A 25,424-nucleotide genomic window follows, 5' to 3' on the forward strand; every position below is an offset into this window, starting at 1 on the left:
CCTATCACGGCTCCCTGGCTGGACGCAATTCGTGTCCGCACCAACCAGTCCACGGCTGGAAATCCGGCTGCAGACGGCCCTGGCCTGGCAGGCTGCTCCGCGGAGCGGAGCTGGCCATCGAGGATTCTGGGGGGGGGGAGGACCAGATCGCCTACTCCCCCCCCCCCGTCGAGGATTCCGGGGGGAGGGACGGAGTGCCTCCCCCCCCATGAGCACAATCCGTGAAAAGGTAAGTGACTTTCGTACATCCCTAGTTCCTGGTCAACAGCTTCTTGGCCTGTGTGAACAGAATACTGGACTAGATGGAGCAAGGTCTGATCCAGCAGGGCTCTTCTGTTGTTCTTATGCCTACTCGGAATGAATTTCCACTGAGCAGAACAGAGTTGACTACTCGGGAAGCAGGCACGGGATCGCAGCTGGGTTTAGCTGTCTCCCCTGCCAGTCCCCCGTGCCTGGATGCATGCGCGCTTGCAGGCGGGCGGGCGGTGCGCTCTCCGTGCGCCGCCTGGCGACGGTAAACTGTGCGCCGCCGGGCGCGCAGCGGAGAGATGCTCCGCGCGCCTTGCTCGGGAGCCCGGGACGGCGAGATGTCTCTTCCCGCTTGGCAGGAGACTGGAAGACGGCTCGGGAGGTGGAGCGTGGAGGAAGGGGGGCGGACTCCGGCGGCTGCTTTATTAGGGAGCCGGGCAGGTTATAATGAGAGACGCGGCGGCGAGCAGGAGCTGGCGGCGGCGCGCTCTGGCCCTTCCCTTCACGCCCACGACCCCTGCGCCCGGGTGGGGTGTTCCGAAGGGGCCGGTTCGCGCCTCCAGGTCAGGAGGAGTCGCCCGCACCCCTTCTCCGCCCCCGCCCCCGCCCGATCCGGCTTTCTCCGCCCCTCGCCTCGGCTCTGCCTCCTCTCTCCTTTGCCAGCCCGAGGAGCTGCCGGGCAAAGGAGCCGAGGGTGCGAACAGGGAAAGGAGCGCGCCGGCGGCTGGGTGTGCAAAGCGCCCGTTAAAATCAGGAAATTCTCCCCCCTCCCGCGCGCCCACCGCAGCTCTCCCCATTTTTCTTCCTGAAGTATATTTTTTTTGGCATTTTTTTTTAAAAAAATCGATATATATTAGAATCTCCCCGCCTACCCACCGCTTCTTTCTTTCAAGGAACTTATTATCGGGATGGTTGTCCTGTCACTGTGCTTAATCGCAGCCGCTCTGGTGCAGTTGAAGACTTCTGCTGATGAACAAGTAAGTGTAGTCCAAGAAAGCGAAAGGACCCCCCCCCTTCACACACACACACACACACACACACACAGCCTTCCCCAAATTTATGTCCCCTTCCAACTTTATTATTTATCTATTTGCATTATGGGAGGTGTTGGTGGGAAGACAGCTTTCCTCCCAAACCTACCCTTCACTTCCAAACTTCGTTCTTCCTGGTGGCTTTTTGAATTTAACCCCCCCCCCCACACACACACACAGCCTTAGTGGGTCTGATTGTGGGATGATCTGCCTGGCTCCTGCATGGAATTACTGCTTGGCAAAGCAGCCCAGAACTGCCTTAAGGTTTTAATTTGTAAAGTAATAGAAGAACTTTGTTTCCAACTTTCCCTTTTGCTAACATGGCCTTCTCTTTTCTTTTCCGTGTGTGTGTGTGTGTGTGTGTGTGTAATGGATTGGCCTGAGAGAGAGTATTAAATTGCATGATTCTAAGTAGATCTGCTACAGCCAAAGGTTACAGACTGGCTGTTGTGCAATTTAATTGCTATTTTCTCACACAGGGACCAGAGCCGATGGTCATGAATGAATATTACTGGGGTTGGGGTTGGGAACGGATGATGGATTGGGAGCCCTACCCCAAAGCAAAACAAGAGCTTAATTTTGGCCACATTACAAGAGGTTCATCTCTGTGTGAAAGTTTCAGGGTCCAATCCAAGTGGGAACTTCTCCTGCACAGATCCCTCCATGGTTCCCATTAGCTTCATTGGGGCACATGCACAAGAACTCCCCATTGGATCATGACCTCTGTTGAGAATGATGTAGCCCCTGGGATTATCCAAGTGGCATCTTAGCTAAGGCTGAAGAGCTGCAAATCTGTCTTTTAATAAACAAGTCACTGCTTGGCAGTGCACCCGTGTTGCAAAATTTGAGGCTATCGCACCACCAAAACATGGGCTTGCAAGGGACTTACCCCATGAAATACTCCACAGAAATCCTCAGTGGGGGGTCCTCTCTAACTAATAATGGATCTTTTTCTATCATTCATGTAACCTGTGAATGACCTTGGCCATCAGATGTTGAGAAGCATCCTTGCTCCAAGCTGGGATGCTACAGGGGGGACCAGGATGTCTTCTTTTGGAATATTTTGGAACACTTCCCAATGTTCTTTTTCCTTGGGGTTGGGAAGCATGAATGAAACTTTGCAACCTGACTCTTTGTTTCCTTTCCCCATCTTTCACTGAATGCTTAACAAACAAAAGTGAAAACCCCCATCCCTCATTCAAATAAAAGGGCTCTTCCTCTTACCCTTTTCAGGACCTTGCAGTTTTCTCCCAGGCTCTTTTATGTCAGTGCAGAGACTCGTGGACTGTACAGTGAGGGGGAGTAAGAGCCCTCCATTATAAACAGACCCAGATACATTGGAATGCAGACTTTGCATTTCCTTGTTGAAAGGCTGAATGGTTGGTATCTTGGTTCTCCTCTTCCTTCGGACTCTGCCTTTTTCTTCATCCCATGCATACAGTGCTGGCTCCAGGTTTCTGAGGATGCTCGGGCAAGGCACTCTGAATGGGTTCCCTCCCTCACCAAGTCTACTTTCTGACCACAATCATCACCATCTGCTCTTCCTCCCCATCCTGTTCTCATCATTGCTCCCACTTGCTTGCTTGGCAGGCGGAGTGCCAGTGAGCAAGCAGGCCGTGGCATCTCCTGCCCCTCCTTCTCACCACCACCTTTGTCTGGGCCGGAGCGAGAGGCAGGTGAACACGCAAGTTGCAATGGTGACAAGGAAGAACAACTCCAGGGGACTCTTGTCAGTGGGCCCCTGCTAGGGTGTGGGCCCTTGGCAGGTGCCCAACCATGCCTACCCTTGACGGTCCTGCATCCACAATTCAGTGCCCATCTTCTGGACTGAGTGCTGGATTTAAATAGGGTAACCAGTGAAATAAATCTCACCCTATTAATTTTTATAGTCAATTCATAAAATTGATTGATTGATTGATTAAGGCTGCAGTTCTGTGCTCACATACATGGGAGCCATGCCCATTGAAATCAATGGGACTTACTTCTAAATATGCATGTATAGGATTGCACTGTAAATGCACATATGGAGGGGCATAGTCCCAAAGCAAAAAGCATCTATTCTTTTTAGATGATGCATGGATATGTATCGTCTTAAATGAAGCATTCCCTCCTATGTGACCAGAAAGGGTTAGGTGTGTGTGTGGGGGTGTATGTGGTCAGTGGGGGGAGAGAGAAGATAGCAGGCTTTATAAATTTTATATCTATCTATCTATCTATCTATCTATCTATACACTTGTTCAGTCGTTAAGTCATGTCCAACTCTTCGTGACCCCATGGACCATAGCACGCCAGGCCTTCCTGTCCTCTGCTCTCTCCCGGAGTGTGCTCAAGTTCCTATTAATTGCATCAGTGATGCTATCTAGCCATCTCATCCTCTGCCGTCCCCTTCTCCTTTTGCCTTCAATCTTTCCCAGGCAGCATCAGGGTCTTTTCCAGTGACTTTTCTCTTCACATTAGGTGGCCAAAATATTTGAGCTTCAGCTTCAGTATCTGTCCTTCCAATGAGCACTCAGGGTTGATTTCCTTTAGTATGGACTGATTTGACCTTCGTGCAGTCCAGGGGACTCGTAAGAGTCTTCTCCAGCACCACAGTTCGAAAGCATCAATTCTTTGGCGCTCAGCCTTCCTTATAGTCCAGCTCTCACAGCCATACATTACTACTGGGAAAACCATTGCTTTGATTATACGAACCTTTGTCAGCAAGGTGATGTCCAGGTTTGCCATAGCTTTCTTCCCAAGGAGCAAGCATCTTTTAATTTCATGGCTACAGTCACCATCTGTGATCTTGAAGCCCAAGAAAGTAAAATCTGTCACTGCTTCCATTTCTTCCCCTTCTCTATGCCAGGAAGTGATGGGGCCAGATGCCATGATCTTAGTTCTTTTAATGTTGAGTTTCAAACCAGCTTTTGCACTGTCCCCTTTCACCCTCAACAAGAGGCTCTTGAGATCCTCTTCGCTTTCTGCCATTAGGGTGGTATCGTCTGCGTATCTGAGGTTGTTGATAATTCTCCTGGCAATCTTAATTCCGACCTGTGATTCATCCAACCCGGCGTTTCTCATGATGTACTCTGCATATAAATTAAATAAGCAGGGTGACAATATACAGCCTTGTCATACTCCTTTCCCAATTTTGAACCAATCAGTTGTTCCATGTATGGTTCTTACTGTTGCTTCTTGACCCTTGTACAGCTTTCTCAGGAGACAGGTAAGGTGGTCTGGTACTCCCATCTCTTTCAGAATTTGCCACCGTTTGTTGTGATCCACACAATCAAAGGCTTTAGCGTAGTCAATGAAGCAGAAATAGATGTTTTTCTGGATTCTGCTCCCTAATTAATCAGGACACTAACTTTTTTTAGTCAATTAAAAGTGTTTGTGAATTAATTAGTCTAATTAAGGCTTCAATCCTATATATACTTACCTGGGAGTAAGTGCCATTGAACTCAGTGGGACTTACCTTTGAGTAGATATGTATAGGATTGCACCATAAATGTCGCTGACCCAGTTTTAAGTTGTCGTGGATTTATATATAGATATATAATCTTTTAAAAAGAACCATAGGCTTTTTGTTAAAGAGCTGCACATGTTTTAAATTTCATCTGCCATGCACACACTTTGAAAACTTCAGTCTTGAACACAAGGCCCATTAAATACATTGGGACTTAGTTCCGAGTAAACATGCATAGGATTGCAATGCTTTATCACACCAGGAAAGAACTTCCAGTTACACATTTCTAGTCCAAGAATATCTGACTCAGTCCTACTAGTATGACATTTTACTAGCAAGAAATTCTGAACAAATGTTAGTATAAGTCTTGTTTTGTGTTCCCCTGTTTGTTTCTGGTCAAACAGGTAATGCAAGTCTTTTTGAAGCATTTTGAAAACTTGCAAAGCCTGTTTGTCCAGGAACAATAACAGGACAAAGGAAATAAATGTGTGTGGACATCACATGCAATGGTGGCTGTAAAAAACACACATTTTAAACTCTCAGAAGGAACTATTGTCTGTGTTCAGCCTTCAGTGAACAAATTTGAGCAGAAGATCCTGAGTCTACATGTGCCAACTTTCTGCATGAAGGTAGTTCTAGGGCAGTAAAAGGGGCTTCTCTTTGTCCCTTCTTCCACAAGTCTTGCACTGTCATTCAAGTTACGTTCCCAGGTAGTACTTGTGCTGGTTGTTGTTTTCTTCTGTAGGCCCACATTAATTATTTCCTTCTTTTTCTGTTGCCTGTGGTGGTTGCTTCACATACAAATAGATCTGAGAGGCAATAGGTAGTTCACAGGAAAATAAAGACAAGGGTGGGTGCATGCCCACTTTTTTCCCCCTGCCTTCCTTTTTTGCAGGTTTTTGAAGTGCTACCCAAACCTGTAAAATCTGTTTGTTCAGAAATTAATCTAACTGTGCCATCTTTCTCCATGAGCTCAGTTCCAGGGCAGGAAAAAAGAAAGAGAGAGAGAAGCTTCCATTTGTTTCAGTTTCCACTTGTTTCATTCTCTGGAGAGCTGACAGGATACATGTTTGCTTATCCCCCCCCCCCATCCCTGCCCTCCATCCCTCAGGAATTGTAAGTTTAATTAGCTTTTTAAAGGTATTTCTCTAGCCACCAGACACTCATTTTTTTGGCTTAGCAGTGCAATACTATAGAATGGCCCATTCAGAAATTTGGGTTTATTAGCTCAAGCTGTTTATGTGAAACTTATTATTTATGGAGTCTTATTAGTGCATCAGGGAAAAAGCTGTTTGTTCACTTACAGGCAACACCGTTCCTGAATATGTGTGTGTGTGTGTGTGGGGGGGGAAGTAGAACAGTGTAGGACAAGCTAGACAGACTTGATCAGTTTGTCCTTCATAAACTGATACTGAGCCATTATAGCACAATGGGACCTCCATGTATGGGAGCAGTATACCTCTAAGAAATGTATGAGAATTCCATTTGGGGTGTGAAAACTCGATGGATTTTTCTGGTTCAGCTGTGTGTGCGTGTGTTTTAAAAATGGCAACAATTTGCACAAAAATAGGTTTTTTTGGGGGGGAATCTTGAAATTTGCACAAATGGTGTCGTATATTTTTTAAAAAGTTTTTGTCCATCTTGTGCAAGTGAACATGATCGCAAGTCCTGCTGTCCGCTATCTAGCCCCGCAGAGTCATATTCCCCTCTTTTCCATATCCTTGTCAGTTTCATCCCCTCCACACACTGCTTCATTTAGCCCAGCAGAGCCATATTCATCATCATAATCATCATCATTTACGTTTCTATCCTGCCCAATAGCCAAAGCTCTCTGGGCAGTTTACAACAGTATACAGAGATTAAAAGCCACTTACATAAAAACACATGAACAGACAGTATACACAAGAGAACATATATCTAAAACAACTTCAAACAAGCAATCTCAAGCAAACAACCATAACCATAAGACAATCCAGGATCAATTAAAACTTATCATATGCTGCCAAATGCCTGGGAGAAGAGAAAGGTCTTAACCTGGTGCCAAAAAGATAACAATGTTGGTACCAGGCAGGCCTCCTCAAGGAGATCATTCCATAATTGTCAAAGAACTTGTAAATTTCATCCTTTGCTTCAGCCGTTCCAGAGCTAAGAGGTGGGGGGTGGGGGTGGGGGGTAGGGGTGCAGTGGGGTGGGGAAATTGACAGCTGGGCTAAATGAAGTATTGTGTGGAAAAGATGAAACTGACAAGGATATCGACAAGAGGCAAGTATGCCTCTGCAGGGCTGCAAAGCAGACAGGTGGACTTGCGATCATGTGCACTCGTGCAAGATTGCCAATAAGAAATTATTTTAAAAAATTACAACACCATTTGTGCAAATTTAAAGATCCCCAAATTTTTTTAAAATGTGCAAATTGTAATTTGCGCAAATTGCCACTTGTGCAAAAGGCAGAACCCACCAAAATGTGCACAGTATTTCCAGAATCAGGGGGAAATAACCTGCTACAGTCCTCTGTTGCTTACTGGAATGAAAATGCTGGGGAATCCCATCAGGCTTAAATGGAACAGAGTTCCCAGCAATGCACATCCCTATATACATCTGAATACCAGTTGCTAGGGATGATCAATGGCCAATGGGCATCATTTTCATGCCCTGGTTGTAAGCTCTGATTGAAACTGCTGGAAACAGAACACTGGGCTAGGCAGATTTTGTTCTGATGTTTTTAAAATGGGTGCTTTTACTTTGATACCTTTCCAGAAACGTACAGTGTATATCCTCATCCACCCTGCTCAGGACAGATGTAAATTAACATCGGTGTCATTTTTCTTTCTTTTTCCAGGCTGCTAAAGAAGAAATCATTCAAACAGGTAAGACCATTAAGTTGTCCTTTGTTTGATCGCTCGCTCGCTCGCTCGCTCGCTCTATCTATCTATCCCTCCCACATAAATAGGTGCTGAAACAGGATAGCATGAATGCTGGCTAACTAATCCGCTGGTATCAGAGTGTTGACAGAGTGAGCACTGCTGGTTCTTGGTGAACTACAATTGATCTTGCACTTCAACCACCGACAAGAACTCCAGGCTAGCACTGAATTGGGAAATCATCTCAGGACCTCTCTGTTCCAGCCCCATGTTCAGTGCTTAATTTATGTAATGAGGTGTGTGGGATACTCTGGTCTGCCTAGAAGACCCCCCACCCGCCCAGAATGAATATGTGTGGGCAAGCTGTGTTGGCCCAGCATTGAGAGAAGGACACTCTGCACATGTTCAGGGAGCTCTTCTCTTGCCATGCCTTGGAGAAATATCATCTGCATGTGCAGAGAAATATAATGCATGATATAAGAGACTTGTGGTTGGATCCAAAGTTTCCTTCCTCTAATGGAAGGGGTCTTTCAATCAGAGGAGGAGTCCTTCTATCAGAGGAAGGGAACCTTTGAACCCAGACTTCCAGTTCCTTGGAATGCATGCTGCTGGCTTCTGAAACATATTCTGCACCACAAAATACTCAGATTTAAAAGGGCTTTAAAAGGGCATTAGGCAAGCTCATGACATTATTAATGACTACTAATGGTGGTTGCATGGTACCTCCAGGATCATAGGCACCAGGCCTCTGAATGCCACTTCAAGAACAACAGGGGGTGGGGGATGACAACAGTGGGGGAAGGTGATTGCCATCAGATCCTGTTTATGGGCTCCCCCCCCCATTCCCTTTGGTGAAACCAGTGCTAATTTCCTTGACGCCATGGCAGCTTCCAGATTCTGTCTTTGTGTCCCAAGTCAGAGCCCATCATTATGGCAGGATTGGTGCTGTGCATCTTTCTCAACCACCTTGATGCAGGTTCAAAGATCATGAAGTGGCTTTGAAAAAGCTTCAGCTGCTCCTGTGACTCAGTTCTGTAGATTCTAGCCACTAGGCCTGTTCCAGTATGACTCACATGAATAGGGTAAACATGGTGAAAGGGGCAGTGGGGCTAAATGATTAGCCCTGCTCCAGAGTTGTGATCCTCCTCCCAGCCCCACTGTCTCCATGTTTAGCATAATGTCCAAAGCAGGGAGCTTCCTGTAGTCCTTGGGGCTTCCTCACACTGTCTTGGGTGTTTGTGGACAGTAGAGGTCATCTCCAGGAAACCAAGCAGGGCAGCTTCTGTCTAGTAGAAGAGTGGGTTCCTTTGCTTCCACTGATATACCATACATGACTGATGCTGAAGAGGGCAGCCATCAAGTGGGGCCTAGGGAGTCAAGTGAGGCAGCAAGCCCAAAGCCAGGGAACACTACCACTGCCAAGGCAAAGATTCAGCTTGGACAGGAAGCTTCTTTAGCCCTTCCTGTTGAGGGGAGCCCATGGCCAGCCTGGGTGGGCAGAGTCCTCTAACGCCTCGGGACATTTCACTGCTGAGGGAGGTGCTCCAATGTGTATCCCTCACTGCCAGCTCCATGGGCCCCCTCCCTCAGTGCATCTCCTTTCTCACCACCATTGTCACCAGCTGCTGTTGCTCCTCATCCTCGCCACCCCTTGCATGCTCGACAGGCAGAGTGCCAGTGAGCAAGCAGGCCGTGGCATCTCCTGCTCCTCCTTCTCACCACCACCCTTGTCTGGGCCGGAGCGAGAGGCAGGTGATCAAGCAAGTTGCAGTGGTGACAAGGAAGAGCAACTCCAGGGACTCTTGTCAGTGGGCCCCTGCTAGGGTGTGGGCCCTTGGCAGGTGCCGAACCATGCCTCCCTTGACGGTCCTGCATCCACAACTCGGTGCCCATCTTCTGGACTGAGTGACACTCTGCTGGATTTAAACAGGGCAACCAGTGAAATAAATCTCACCCTATTAATTTTTATAGTCAATTCAGTGAGCCCCTGCTGGGATGTGGGCCCTTGGCAGGTGACCAACCATGCCTACCCTTGATGCCGGCCCTGGTAGTCTCAGTGGCTCATCATGACACGAGGCAGCGGCACTCAGAACTGGAGGCTCTCAGTTTGAGAGCTGGCACCTCCTGACACAAAAGCCATGGGATGTTTGGGCAGACAAGCTAACAAAATGCCTGTGGGCTTAAAATGAGGCTCTCGTAACCACTTCTTAATTTTCCTACATGTGTGAAACAGACGTTCTGTTTTCTGCATCATGGGGGGGAAAGGCTAACAGAGTCTCTGTGGCATCATTAACTCGTGTTTATTCAGTGCTTGCCAGCTGTAAACCCTACCATTTCTCTAAAAAGACGGGTCACCAAGCCAGCACGTCCTTGGAAGTGAAAACTTTGACCCCGTAATATGGAGGGTTAAACCTGTTCCAAGCAAAGCTTACCTTCCCGCCACTTCAAAAGGCTGCCTTGGAACCTTTGCAACATCTTCGTTGACCTGTTAGTCTAAAACCCTTCCTCCGTTTGATAGCTCAGCATCTCATATTCTGAGACTGAAGGCATTGATTTTCTGAAATATGATGGCCAGAGAATAGGAATGCCCAGTTGGCATCATGTGGGCTGAAGAAATGGATTGGCCAAATTCACAAAGGACAGGTCTGCCATCATCTGTTAGCCATGATAACTAAGGAGCCTCCAGGTTTGGTGGTGAGATGCCACTGAATGCCAGTTGCTTGGGCGCAACTCCGGGACACAGCCATTGCCTTTGATAGAGGCTATAGCCTATAGCTATAGCAACACATGCGTTGCACATTGAAGGTTCCCCATTCAGTCCCAAGCATCTCAGTCCACAGGATCTTGAGTGGCAGGGCTCAGAACAGCCTTCCTTCCTGAATCCTTGGAGAGCTGATGCCAATCAGAGGTAATCCTGGGCTACATAGACTGATGGTCTGCCTTTGTATAAGGCAGTTTCATATATTCAGATCCCAACCCCAAAACACTTTTTTTTACTTCGCCAATTTAGGGCGCAATCCTATGCATGTTTAGACAGAAAAAAGCCCTACAACTCCCAGCATGCCCCAGCTGCATGGGAATGGTAGGTTTTTTTTCTGTCTAAACATGCATAGGATTGAGGTCTTCATCTTGGTGTGGTAAAACATTTGTCCTCAGCTTCATTTGGAAGGAGATGGGAAGGGGGGATGCTTTTAAGTTGCAAGCAGTTCTACCGTATCTGTTTTCTCCAGGACGGACACCCTTGGTTTGCTCATTCTCTTAGAGCTTTTCTGCATGAGGCATTTATTGTGCACTTGTGATTCCTTACCCATGGTTGTTCACAGATTCTTTAGATGATGTTGTGATCCTCCAGCTTCGCTTCTGTTTCTTCAGAGCACTTTCCCAGTTTTCTTAGGATTGGGAAAATGGGGTATTATTTCATAGAATAGTAGTAGGGTTGGAAGGGGCCTACAAGGCCATCGAGTCCAAAACCAAAAGTAGATACAGTGATTAACAGAAAAGCTTTTGTAGAAAAGCTTGTATTGTGAGAAACCAGATGACGTTCATCACAAACCACTGAATCTCCCATTATCATCTTCAGTTTCAAGGATAGATTTATCACAATTGCTTAAAGCAACCTTCCCCAACCTGGTGCCCTCCAGAGATTTTGGACTATAAATCAGATTATCCCAGAGCATTGGCCATGCTGGCTGGGGATGATAGGAGTTAGACCCCAAATGCACCTGGTTTTAACTTTGATGAGAACTGAAGCACAATCCTTTCAAGTGTGAAATGGCTATCACACAAAAACCACCTTCCCCGCCCTGGTGCCTTTAAGATTAAGACTACGACTCTCATAATTCCCAGTCAGCATGACCAAAGGTCTGGGATGATGAGACTTGCAATCCAAAACATCTGGAGGGCACCAGGTGGTGGGAAGGCTTGAGGTTATGGAGAGGTAGTGGGCAGAATACTCAGGGCCAAACTAAACGTTCTGCCAATCACACATAGTATAGCTATGCACAATAGTTTACCTCACTCTTTTGTAAGCACACATGGCTCCTATTCAGATTTGGATCACAGTGCTACAAGAGTGGTTAAACTTTCCCCCATGTCCCCCTGAAATATCCCCCCCTTTACAGTGGGTGTTTTTTTAAAAAAAAAGGGGGGGGGAGGCTCAGTTGACTCTGTGGTTCTAATCCAAATTGGGGCTGTGTGTGCTTACGCAAGAGTAAGGCAAACCATCATGCATAGCTACACTATGCATGATTAGCAGAGCAATGAACCTGGCCCTAAGTGACTGTGTGCACCTCTCCAGCCCCAGAGCAAGCCGCCTGCACATCCCATGCCACCTGTTTTCTTTCCTTCTTTATTACTATTCCTGCAAAAAAGCAGTGGCAAAGCTGGCAAGGCTAATCTTTCATTCTCATGCTGCACTTGCTGGGGAGAACTTTGATTTGATTTATTCAGTGTATTTGGCTGCATATCAATAAATATTGATTTATTTATTGCAGTCCAAGACAAAGAAAATAAAATTGTGAAGATACACAATACAATATTTATTTATATATACACACACACACACACACACACACACATACACCAACGAACAATAGGGATGCTGCTTCCTTAATAAAACATAATGGGAGTGGTAGTGGGGACGGGAAGAGGCTGGAATGAACATAAGAACGCAAGAGGGACTGTGCTGAGTCAGACCAAAGGCCTACCTAGTCCAGCATTTTGTTGGCACATTGGCCAAACAGACGCCTGTGGGAAGCCTACAAGCGAGACGTGAGCGTAATAGCGCAAGAAGTTGTCTTAGCCTTTGTATGGGGACTTGAATATGCATAATCGCCACTGATCAGGCCAGGGCTAGCAGTGTATAAATTGTTATTTTCCCCCTCTTGCCTGGAAGCACTCTGTGACCGGATTCACATGGTTCAACTCAGAGTATGGGTTGTCGTTGAATCACGGGTTGTCATTATGTGCAAACCCCGCACTGTGGTTTAACTATGGGTTGTTAACCATGAACAACCCAGGAAAAGAGCCCATGGCTTGCTGTTGGGTTATGAACTCTGGGTTGTTTGGGGTTAATAACCCATAATTAAACCATAGTTCAGGATTTGCACATAACCACAACCCACAATACAATGACAACCCACTATTCCATTACAACGCATGATTGAACAACAACCCATACTCAACCCATACTTTGGGTTGATATTACATGTGAACTAGGTCACTGTCTACGGTTTAATGGTACATCCCCCCCCCTCTCAGATTTGGCACGTAGGAATGATCTGCCTATTCCTGTGAAGCCCTTACAGCTAGGTGATTTATTTAGTGCCATCACTATGAGAGGCATTTCATAAGCTGCAAGAGGACAGGTCTCTGCCCTCAAGTACCCTGCATTCATCCAATGAAATGTACTCTGACACCTGACCACCTGGGGGTGTGGGGGGAGAAGGATTGTAATTTGTGTGGCAATCTACACTTCTGTACCCCACCCCAGACCAGTGTCTGGAGAATAGAGCAGCCTGCAAAAATACAAATACAAATAAAAATGGAGAATTTGGACATCCCTGGTCTAGAATACAGACAGTGAATTATAGAACTGCATTTTCTTTCATGCTCATGTATAATTTAAGGCACAGAGTAATTCCCATACATCATCATTTGACAACTTGCTAACAATGAAATATATATTTTTAGCTGTTGCGGCTAGGGAAAGAAATCATGGGAGCGTGGATAGTACTTTGTGTTGCAAAGCCATCTTGGCTCAGCCCTCTCGAATTGCTGTTCTAGAATTCCACATGGCATACACCCGGGAAGGTGACAGAGTACTGATAACGCTGATGGGTTTCTGACAGGCGCTTGGCTTCTTTCTAACTTATGCAAAATGACATGGCCCAGCTGGCTTTAGGAGAGGCCGGTCGCTCGACTGCAGGCAGGAACCAGACATTCTGGGGTGGGGAAAGAGGCCTGCTAGAGCTCTGAATAGACTGGAGAATTCTGAATGGCTCCTTGGGAGTTCCTTGTCATTGTCATCTCTGGCTGAAGAAGAAAGCATTGTTCCACGCCTCTTTGGTTCAATACAGTATTCCCCAACCTTGTACCCTCCAGATGTCTGGCTGGGAGTGATGGGAATTGCAGTCTAGGAGATCTGGGGGACACCGGGTTGGGGAAGGATGATTTAGTAGCATTTGGGGTTTTGTTTGTTTTTTGAGTAAGCCTCGAGTTCAATCCTAATCGTGTTTCTTTAGGAGTAAGTCCCGCCGATTTCAATAGGGCATACTCCCAAGAAAGTGTGGGTAGGATTGAAGCCTTGGCCCAACCTTATTTGTTATTTATTTATTTGTTACATTTATATCAACAGATCTCAGAGTGGGATACAATAATGAAAACAATTTAACATAAAATCACAACCCATTACAGTCATCAACAGTACAACACAGCATTAATAACCCAAGCAAACAAATCAGTAAGCCCCCAAAGTTTCGGTAAATAGCCAGGTTGTAACTTGGCACTGAAATGAGGCTTCAAGGGCTGACCCACTCTGGGGCTAGTTGCATACATTGTGGGAAGTACTTCCTTTTGTCTGCCTTGTCAGACTCTATAGCTGATTTATTTATTTATTGTACTTATATCCCACCTTTTTTTCCTCCTTAAGGAACCCAAGGTGGCATACATAATCCTCCTCCTCTCCATTTTATCCTCACAACAACAACCCTGTGAGGTAGGTTGGGCTGAGAGTCTGTGACTGGCCCAAAGTCACCCAGTGAGCTTCCATGACCGAGTGGGGACTAGAACCCGGATCTCTCAGCTCCCAGTCCAGCACTTTCCCCCCAAGCTGGTGTCCTCCAGATGTTTGGGACTACAACTCCCATATTTCCCAGTCAGCATGGTCAATGGTCAGATGATGAGTGCTATAGTCCAAACATCTGGAGGGGACTAGGTTGGAGAATGCTTTTCTAACGAATCCGGGCGTCACATTGGAATTGCAGATGTGGGAAATGCAAGTCCAATAATAAATGTAGTGGTCCTTGGAGAAATACCCATCTTTTTGGTGGTCCCCTTGGATAATATTACATATGGCATTGAAGAAGTGGACTGCACATTGTTTATAGTTTTAGGCTGCAATCCTAATTGCGCTTACACGGGAGCAAGCTCCACTTAACTCATTGGGACTTACTTCTGAGTAAAAATGCATAGGATTGGATTTTAATGTCTAACTCTTCCAATATTCAAGTTTCCAAATTATGTCTAATTTGTTTGTTTGTTTCCCTCTTGAAGTATAATTCTTTAAAATAAACTTGCAAAGAAAGCAAAAGACAACTGACCATACATACATTGCAATTAGCTTTAATAAGGTAAATGAGATCAGCTTGTGTGGTCCAGCAGAATTGATGCCCTGATTTTAATTTTAATTTTTTATTTTTTTATCCCTTCTGGGAATCCTGCTAAATACACACGTGTGTGTGTGTGAGAGAGAGAGAGAGAGAGAGAGAGAGAGAGAGACAAATGCCTCCCTTTTACCTAATTATATGTTTTGGAATGCTTCCTGTAAGGATAGGATGTGCTTTCTTAAACGGATCCTTGCAACATGACCATTTTGCAACTGCAGCAGAAATTTTGAGACGGGGGAAACAAAATGAGGACAATTTTAAATTCCTTATGCTGCAGTCTGCAACACTTATTTGGTTGTTCTATTGGAATCAGTGGTTGCTTCTAAGTTTTCAGATGTGTGCGTAAGCATTTTCATCCTATTATTATTATTATTAATTGACTATTTGCAGAGCTTCAAATTCGCTAAAGCAAAACATTCTCCATAATTGGTGTGTGTGCGTGTGCATGTGAGATGAAGACACAAAATCCTTTTCCACTGCTGACAGATGGAATTGTATTTCCATTGATGGTAGACTCTGGAAAAAGGATGAAGGAAGGCAACTGAGACGTTTGGATGTCTTCAGTGTTTAAGCATGTCACATGTAATTTTAATTGTCTTTGAATACTTAAAAAAAATAGCCTCCCCTTCCAGTTCTGCATTTACAGATCTTGGAAAGCATTCTGCCGAGTGCAGACAACCCTGCTAGTGTCTCCTTCTCCTCCTTCTATTTATTCCCACCTGCTTCCAGGCAACAGTTTCTTCTCTTTTAATAAGCGCATTTGCTTCCTTGCCCCCACATGCTGAAATCGGGAAATGGCTACAGAATTCTTTTTTCTTTATTTTACTTTTTTAAAGCTATTTCCCACTGAAGCTGAAAGATGAAGACGAACCTGTTCACCATTCTAAGGCAGGGATGTTGAATCTTAGGCCCAACTGGGATCCCAGTCTAGCCCACTGGGGTTCCCCAGCTGGCTACACCCTCTTCCCTTGGTCCCACCCCTTTCTCTGACCACTTCTCGTTTGGTGGTTTCCTGGCTTTGGGGCAGTTTTTTTCTAGAACTGTGTGCACACAGCCTCTCAAAATTGTCCAACCTATCCGTGGGCAGAGAAATTGGGGGAGCAATTCACCGAATTTCTACAAGGGGAAGATAAATTCTCCAAACGTTTCTCATAGACAATTGCAAAGGTCGTAGCTCAGCTTCTGTCTTTTTTCCGTAAGGGTTTTTGCTTTTCTCTGCTGCCACTACAAATGTTTAGGCTTCCACTTTTCTGCATCATTCTCAGGGCATTTTATCATTTATTTTGGTGGTGTTATTGAGCTTACCTAAACACTGCGATGTGGTGAAGGGTGCTGTGTGTGTGTGTGTGTTCTTTCTATTACACATCTCCCCATTGCTCTGCAGCCTCTCAGGCTGCCTGTGCTCCTTGATCTGAAAAAGCCCTATGGGAGGAATGCTTTTATTATATCTTCCCCTGGGCTTTAATGGAAGTGTGGGAAGCTGAGGAGGCTACAGGATGCCAGAGAGATGATTGTACAATGCAAGACAGCACACTTGTGCTCACTCCTTGGCCACCTCCTAAGTAAGGTCAGCACAAGAACCCCAACCCCCAACCAATGGGAATTTCTCCAAAATTTTCTTCTCCTTAGAATTTATTTTTGAAAGCAATTTCTTTTCTATGACATTGAATGAGAATGGCTGGGGGAAAAAAATATGGGAGAAATTTTCGGCACAGCACTAGCATTTCCCCCCATTCAGAAACATTGAAATTCCTCTCATAAAGCTTAGTTACTCGCAGTAAGAATTTTAAGCTAAAATATTCTGGTGTGTTTGCCACTGCCCCTATAGAATCATAGAATTGTCCAACCCCCTGCTCAGTGCAGGAGTCCAAGTCAGAGCATCCCTGACAGGTGGCTGTCCAGCCTCGGCTTGAATGCCTCCAGAGTGGGAGAGCCCACCACCTCCCTAGGGAATGGGTTCCATTGTTGTATTGCGATAACCATCAAGAAGTTTTTCCTGATGTTCAGCCGGAATCTGGCTTCCTGTAACTTGAGCCCATCATTCCGTGTTCTGCACTCTGGGATGATGGAGAAGAGATCCTGGCCTTCCTCTCTGGGACAACCTTTCAAGGACTTGAAGAGGGCTATCCTATCTCCCCTCAGCCTTCTCTTCTCAAGGCTAAATATGCCCTGTTCTTTCACTCTCTCCACATAGGGCTTTGTTTCCAGTCCCCTGATCATCTTTGTTGCCCTCCTCTGAACCCCTTCCAGATTGTCTGCATCCTTCTTAAATTGTGGTGCCCAGAGAGGAACGTTTGCCTTTGGCCCAGCCTACCACTGGAATGTGGCCCCTGAGACATTCTCCAAGATGGAATGTGACCCTCAGGCTGAAACAGGTTCAACAACCCTGTTCTCAGGGAAATGTCTGTATGGTGCCTTCCAACAGTCCAGTATTTGGGGCTACAGTCCTGTACCCATTTACCTGGTGGGAAGCCCCACTGACCTTGCTGGGAGTTACCTATGAGTAGACATGTAGAGGGTTGTGCTCTTAAGTATATTCAGTGATGCCCAATCAGACACACTATTGCTCGTGTGAACTGCCTCATTCAAAAAAGTGTTGTGTCTGTGGTGCTCCATGTGCAGTGTTTGATCTAAGATGCAAGGGGCTAACCCCGGAAGTAGGATTTGCTCTACCAGTGTGCACCTTCTGCTACGGGTCCTGTTCCTCAGTTTTGTCCTGGGTGGCCTCCACAGTAGCCTTGTTCTCTGGGATCCCCATCCTTTGTCCACTTACTTGTTATGGATTGCCCCCACAGTGCTGTCATTAGCGCATTGCATTCCAGTGTTTTCTGAGTAATCTTCAGAAATGGACTGACTACAGTGATATAGGAACACAGGAAGCTGCCTTTTACTTAGAAAAAAAGGCAAGTAAGGGGGACCTGATAAAGGTGTACAACGTTATCATGGTGTAGAGAAAGTGGATAGGGAGACATTTATCTCCCTCTCTCATAATATTAGAACCCAATGGGGTAATCCCATGAAGCTGATTGGTGGGAGATTCAGGACAGATAAAAGGAAGGACTCCTTCACACAGTCTGTAGTTAAACTATGGAATTCACTACCACAAGATGTAATGATGGCCACCAATTTGGATGGCTTTAAAAGGGGATTGGACAAATTCATAGCTATCAATGGCTACTGGTCCTGATGGGTATATGCTACCTCCAGTATCAGAGGCAGTAGGCCTATGTACACCAGTTTCTGGGGAACATGGGCAGGAGGGTGCTGTTGTGTTCATGCCCTGCTTGTGGGTTCCTGGTAAACAGCTGGTTGGCCACTGTGTGAACAGAATGCTGGACTAGATGGACCTTGGTCTGATCCATCAGGGCTCTTCTTATGTTCTTATTGAGTCAAACCATGGGTCCATCTAGCCCAGTATTGTTCACACTGACTGGCAGTGGCTCTCCAGGTTTCAGTCAGGGAACCCTACATGAAGATGCTGCAGATTGAACCTGGAACCTTCTACCACTGAGCCACAGTCTGCATAGGCTAGTGTGGGCAGGCAAAAGATGATGAAGGCTTGGTGGAAGGGGTATGGTGGTTAGAAGGCTGTAAATGAAGATTAGCCAAAGTCATAGAGGATAGGGTTATCAATAGCTACTAATGATGGAGCCTCCATATTCAGAAGTACTATACCTCTAAATGACAATTGTCCTACTGGTGGGCTTCCTAGAATCACCTGTTTAGCCACTGTGCCAATAGAATGCTAGACTAGATAGGAGGGATATCTGATCTAGCGGGGCCCTTCTTAGATTCTTATGATATGCAATAATGATGGATGTATTTACTCCATTTGACTCTGAGCTATTGAATATATAGATGTAGATATAGATATATACTTTTCTCCCTCTTTGTTTTGAACAGAAACATCCAAAGCCAAACTAAAGCACTATGTCCTAGCAATCCCTGTCAGCACCAGCGCAGATGGAAGTTTCATCTCCAACATTCTTTCCGCAAGCCATTCGAGAAGATCCATAAGAGAAGTATCTCCAAGCCCCAAACAACTCTATTTTAATGTGACTGCTTTTGGAAGGGAATTCCACCTCCGACTGAGGCCTAACAGTCGTCTAATAGCTCCAGGGGCAGTGGTGGAATGGTATGAAGATTCTGTGGAAGCCAGAAATGTAACTGGTGGTGTTATCTTGGGTCAGACTGAGGCCGTCACGGAAAGGATATGGAAAAAGGAATCGCTGTGGACCAGCTGTGCTTATGTTGGAGATCTTGTGGATATCCCAGGAGCTTCTGTTGCTGTTAGCAACTGTGATGGTCTGGTAAGATATATACTATTGCAGATATTCTCTCTCTCTCTTGGTTACTGATAAGAATTCATTGGCAGGAATACTTCTTGGCCAATCATTTATGTTTCAAAATCCTATCAGGAATATTTAATTATTTTAGCTAATAAAAATGAATCGGAGATGATGGAGGCTGAGCCTAAGACCTCCTCTTTTCTCTGCCCTTCTTCCAGAGAGCTCAGAGCCACTTATGTTTCTCTCTCTCAGTGATCAATTACCTTCAGCAGCAGAATTACATTCCCATAGCTGGCAATTCATTCTGACTGTACCATTCTGTGTCTATTGAAATGCACTGTGGGAGGCATAGTTTTGATTTCATACCTTAGGTTGTGCCTAGATGGCAGCTTCTGCCTGGTTGGGTTTAGCACCATGGTCTGTCTGGTCTGTTAGAAGAGATTCTTTTTCACCCAAGGAGATGTAGGTGGGTGGGTATTTAGAAACCTAGGATGACAACAACCCAACTCTGGAAATGCCATTGTAAAATGAACGAGATAAGTTTAAAGAACTTTGTTACAATGGATAAGAACATAAGAAGAGCCCTGCTGGATCAGACCAAGGGTCCATCTAGTCCAGCATTCTGTTCAAACAGTGGCCAGCCAGCTGCCTATGGGAAACTCACAAGCAGGGCATGAGTGCAACAGCACCCTCCCACTCATGTTCCCCAGTTCTGGTTCTCGATGCACATAACCATCGAGACTAGTAGCCACTGATAGTCTTTTTCTCCAGGAATTTGTCCAACCCCCTTTTAAAGCCATCCAAATTGGTGGCCATCACTACATCCTGTGGTAGTGAATTCCATAGTTAACTATGCAGTGTTGAAGAAGTACTTCCTTTTATCTGTCCTGAATCTCCCACTATTCAGTTTCATAGAATCATAAAATAGTAGGGTTGGAAGGGGCTACAAGGCCATCGAGTCCAACCCCCTGCTCAATGCAGGATGACCCCAGTGGTTTCTAGCATTTTGAGAGAGGGAGAAAGTTGTCTCCCTATCCACATTCTCCACACCATGCATAATTTTGTACACCTCTATCATGCCTCCCTGTATCTTCCTTTTTACCAAGCTAGACAATCCCAACTGTTCTAGCCTTCTCTCACAGGGGATATGCTCCAGCCCCTTGATCATTTTAGTTGCCTTTTTCTGCACTTTTTCCAGCTCTACAATAGCTTTTTTTAGGTATGGTGACCAGAACTGTACACAGTCTTCCAAGTGTGGTTGCACTATAGATCTGTATAAGGGCAGTATGATATTGGCAGTTTTATTCTCAATTCCTTTTCTAATTATGCCTAAGATGGAGTTTGCCTTTTTTTACAGTGGCCACACACTGCGTTGACATCTTCATTGAGCTGTCCACCACAACCCCACGATCTCTTTCTTGGTTGGTCACTGCTAGCTCAGATCCCATCAGGCTATACTTGAAGTTGGGATTGTTTGCCCCAACGTGCATCACTTTACACTTGCTTACATTGAACCACATTTACCATTTAGATGCCCATTCTCCCAGTTTGGAGAGATCCTTTTGGAGCTCTGCACATTCCCTTTTTGTTTTAACCACCCTAAATAATTTGGTGTCAGCAAACTTGGCCACTTCACTGCTCACTTCTAATTCCAGATCATTTATGAACAGGTTGAAAAGCATTGGTCCTAATACAGATCCCCGTGGGACCCCATTATTTACTTCCCTCCATTGGGAGAATTTACCATTGATTCCTCCTCTCTGCTTTCTGTTCTTTAACCAGTTACTGATCCATAAGAGGGCCTGTCCTCTTATTATTTATTTATTTATTTATTTATTGCATTTATATCCCGCCTTTTTTCCTCCAAGGAACTCAAGGCAGCGTACATGATCCTCCTCCTTCCTCCATTTTATCCTCACAACAACAACCCTGTGAGGTGGGTTGGGCTGAGAGTCTGTGACTGGCCCAAAGTCACCCAGTGAGCTTCCATGGCGAAGTGGGGATTAGAAACCGGATCTCCCGATTCCCAGTCCAGCACTCTAGCCACTACACCACACTGGCTCTCCATGCGTGCTAAGTATGCTTAGGAGTCTCTGGTGAGGGACTTTGTCAAAAGCACTTCTGAATCGTTTAATATGAGCAATTGCATCCTACATCAGATCCATCAAATGTGTCCCAACTACTATTTAGCATATAATAACAGTATTGCATGACTTATTCAAGAGCGAACAACCATTGGTCACTGCAGTTTGAAGTATAAATGATTCCTTGTTAATATTTTATGTATAATCTTGGGAAGTGTTCAATTTTTATCAGCCTTCATTCCCCCTTGCAAGAACACACATAGATGATCAACTTGTGTTGGTGTGTAAACATAGGTCACAATCCATGTGGAAGTTCTCCTGCACAAGCCTCATTGAAATGGGTGAGGAGCTCTGCAAGATCTCACTGGATCCCACCCAATATATATATATTTTAAATCTACCCTGTAATTCAGCCTCTCCCAACCTGGTGCCCTCTAGATATTTTGGACTACAACTCCCAGCATTGCCAACTGGCTGGCAAGGCTGGCTGGGGCTGATGTTTTGAAGTCCAAAACATCTGGAGGGCACAATGTTGGGGAAAGCTACTGTAACTAAAGGGCAAGGATGGGTCCATCAAATCACATATTGATTTCCTTCCCAAAATAAAACATTTCTGGTTGAGAGAACCCCAGTTGCCATTTCCAAACCACTAATGGCTTGTTCAGAAGAAGACACGTTTTCAGGAAGGAACTTGCTTACTCGTGGTCTCATGGCAAATCCTCATCTGCATTCTGACTTTATCACTTATCTGTAATTGAAGGTTCTTGAGCTGAACAAAGATCCACTTTAAGGGCACAATCCTGTGGCTGCTAGACAGCAGCTAGATGGTCACAGGATTGTTTGGTTCCCAGAAAACTGCCTCCCAGCCCCTTCCCCTGCTGCCTTGTAGGTGGTGCGGATTGTCCCTGGGCTCCGCGCTTGGATGAGCAGCGCGGAGCAGGGCAAAGGGGGGCGTTCCCGGGGGCAGGGAGGGGCAGGGAGTGCAGGAGTGCTGGTACAATGCTTCCTGTGTTTCATCTGGCCTCCCCCCACACCCTGCTCTGAAGTGCAGTGGCTAGACAGCTGAAATCGGCCATCCGGCCATCCGGCCATCCTCTCCATCCTCCACCTGCCCTGCATTGGATAGACAGTCGCCTGCTCCCTTAAATAATTAATAAGATTGAACCAGATTAGGATTAAGGTATGCAGTCAGTGGCACAGGCTGAGGTGTGGGTGTGGGGGAGAGATCTCTGTGTGATCTAATACTTAGGATGGAGTATTTGGGCTGCTATTTGCCTTTGGCAAATAGCAGAGAGTTTTAACTGTGACAAAAGGGAGCATTGAGCTCCCTCTGTGGCCCCCCCTTCCCCTTCTCAAGTCCCTCCCCCTGGACTGGAGACTACTGCAGAACTTGGGGAAGAGGCAGGGAGAGGAATTTTTTGTTATGTCCTATTTGTTATTGGAGATAACAAAGGGATTCCCTAATGGAAGGGCCAGCAGCGCAAAAGGGAATCAATCAATCCCCTTGTTAGGTCCTATCTGTTATTGGAGATAACAAAGGGATTCCCTAATGGAAGGGCCAGCAGTGCAAAAGGGAATCAATCAATCCCCTTGTTAGGTCCTATCTGTGATCAGAGATAACAATAGGGATATACGAAACCCCACTTACCTGGCTCTGCTGGGTTCTGCAGGGGGGGGGGAGGTGATCCAGTCCTCCCCCCAGAATCCTCGACGGTGGGGGAGGCGATCTGGTCCTCCCCCGCAGAATCCTGCCTGGCCGGCCCCGCTCCGTGGCCAGTTCTCACAGCCGCCGGCCGGGCCGATCTGCAGCAGGGCCTCCATCCGCTGCTGGGCTGCTGCGGACACAAATGGCGTCCTGCGTAGGGGATGCCATTTGCATCCCTACGCTAGGCCGTGGTAGGCTACGTATATATTTATGTAGCCTATCACAGCTAAAGCGGGGACGCAAATGGCGGCCACTACGCTATTTGCGTCCCTGTCTATTGCCATGATAGGCTATGTAGATAATTACGTAGCCCATCACGGCAAAAGCAGGGATGCAAATGACATAGCAGCTGCCATTTGCATCCCCGCTTTAGTCATGATAGGCTACGTAAATATATACATAACCTATCACGGCCTAGCGTAGGGACGCAAATGGTGTCCCCTACGCAGTACACCATTTGCGGCTGCAGCAGCCCGGAAGACAACCCAGAGTCGCTGCTGGAGCCGCCACCACCAGGTAGGTCTGTTCCGGGGATTTCGGGGGGTGGCAGGGGGTTAGTCCATTCCACCACGGACTCTGAGGGGCCAGTTTCTAAAGAATCCGGCCTCACTGGAGTCCGTGGTGGAATTCTCCAACATCCCTAGATAACAAGGGGATTTCCGCATGGGACATTAAGCAGGGCAAGTGGAAATCAATCCCCTTGTTAGGTCCTATCTGTTACTGGAGATAACAAAGAGATTCCCTAATTGAAGGGCCAGTGGTGCAAAGGGGAATCAATCGAGACTGCTTGCAGGAGGCTGCATACAACAGAGGGACCCGGCTAGGTCTGCTTTACCTGCCCACATCCTCACCCTATGGGAGAAGGTGTGGGACAGGTGAGGCCACCCCAGCCAATGCACCAGATCCACCCAGTACATCTGTCAGGGCAGCTTTGCTGTGCCTGGCCCAATGGGAGAAGCCCTCTGTGCAGCAAAGACATACACATTTTCATGTGGACTTTTTATTTTTTAAAAAAATCTAAACTGACATGGAAACAGGAAGAAATGAACTTAACGCTGGAAAAATGAGAAACTGAATGTAACCAAAATTGACAGGTGTGTCCATCCCTAGTCTATAGATTGGCGGAAAACCCATTGCTTAATGAAAGGACACACACCTTGCATGCAGCAGATCTTTGCTTCAGCCCTGGCATCACTAGGTAGGGTTGGGAACCCTGCTCCTTGTCAGTGTGTAGATAATACTGAGCTCAGTGGATCAATGTCTGACTCAGTAAAGGCAGTTTCATATCTTCATGTGCTGGCTGGCTATATGAATATATGTGACTCCAGCATAGACGCCTATGGTTGCTTGCTTTCTGATTGGTTGTTGGTGAGGTACTACACGTTGCCTGGACCAAAGAATTAGCTGATGGGGGGCTGCTGTTACTAGTAAGAGAGCTAGAGTCCTTCTGGTAGGGACGTAGAAGAATTTTCTCCACATTTGAAAAATTAACGAAAATGCCCCGCTCACAACCCTGAATGCAAGTGCGACCACGGCTGCAATTCTGGGGGAAAATTTGCACATTCCCAAGCTTGTGATCACATTTGCAAAATATATCCTTTTTGAAAAACGCACACTTAAAATGCACATTTTCCCAAAGGGAGGCATTTTCATGCTTTAATTAGGGGAGTGCACATTTGGGTGAGCGCTTGGAAGGGCGGGCTTTTTTCCTGTTTGAAAATGTACAGTTTTTCTGTTGGGGGGAGGGAACAACAACCCACATTTCGTGAACGAGAACAAGGCAAAATGAGCATCGGGGTGGGGAAAGGGGAGCCTCTACCTGTGCGAAAATCACTTGTTCACCAATCCCTACCTTTCAGGTCTTCTGTCTTAATGGTGTGTGTGTGTGTGTGTGTGTGTGTGTGTGTGTTTCTCTCTTGGATTTTGTATATGCAGAATGACAGCTGTGGACACTGAGCAAGGAATTCCTTGACTCTGCAGGTCAGCCTTGTTATCTTGGCAATCTGAATTGAACCCTTAGCTCTGCGGAGCTCAGTCTCTTTTTCCGTAGGTGTATGTTGCTGGACAGCAGCCGCATGTTCTCGCTCCGGACGTGCTGGGAGCTTCCAGGCCTTGTGTTGCAACCAGCAAAATGCTTTGCAGTTTGCGCTCTCAGTGATTCATAAAAGTTTCTTAAACCAACTGCTGGTGCTGCCGCCGGGGGCCGTGCATGCGTTCCTTCCTTGCTTGAGCAATACCTTGGAACGAGAAAGCAGACCCTTGGCAGAGAAAGAACATTTGGGAATCTCATAATGTCAAAAAATCAGCCCTGACTTAAAGAAGACATAAAACCGAGGGCAGATGAGGTGATTAGGGTTAAACAACAGGCAGTAGCAG

General features: G+C 46.2%; 1 protein-coding gene across 1 annotated transcript in view; it reads left to right on the forward strand.

Annotated features, from left to right (window-relative positions):
* The first annotated feature begins 702 nt into the window (after positions 1 to 702).
* Positions 703 to 25,424, forward strand: part of ADAMTS3 (ADAM metallopeptidase with thrombospondin type 1 motif 3) — a 207,869-nt gene continuing 183,147 nt past the window's right edge. Inside the window, exons 1-3 of the mRNA XM_084860195.1 lie at positions 703 to 1,226; positions 7,564 to 7,591; positions 18,874 to 19,280. Coding sequence (XP_084716321.1) covers positions 1,158 to 1,226; positions 7,564 to 7,591; positions 18,874 to 19,280 — 504 coding nt within the window. The 5' untranslated portion in view covers positions 703 to 1,157. The remainder of the gene's footprint in view (positions 1,227 to 7,563; positions 7,592 to 18,873; positions 19,281 to 25,424) is intronic.

This window comes from Heloderma suspectum, chromosome 5 (genome assembly GCF_057233095.1).
Source record: "Heloderma suspectum isolate Gila_16-S chromosome 5, 16-S_ref, whole genome shotgun sequence".
Lineage (NCBI taxonomy): Eukaryota > Metazoa > Chordata > Lepidosauria > Squamata > Helodermatidae > Heloderma > Heloderma suspectum.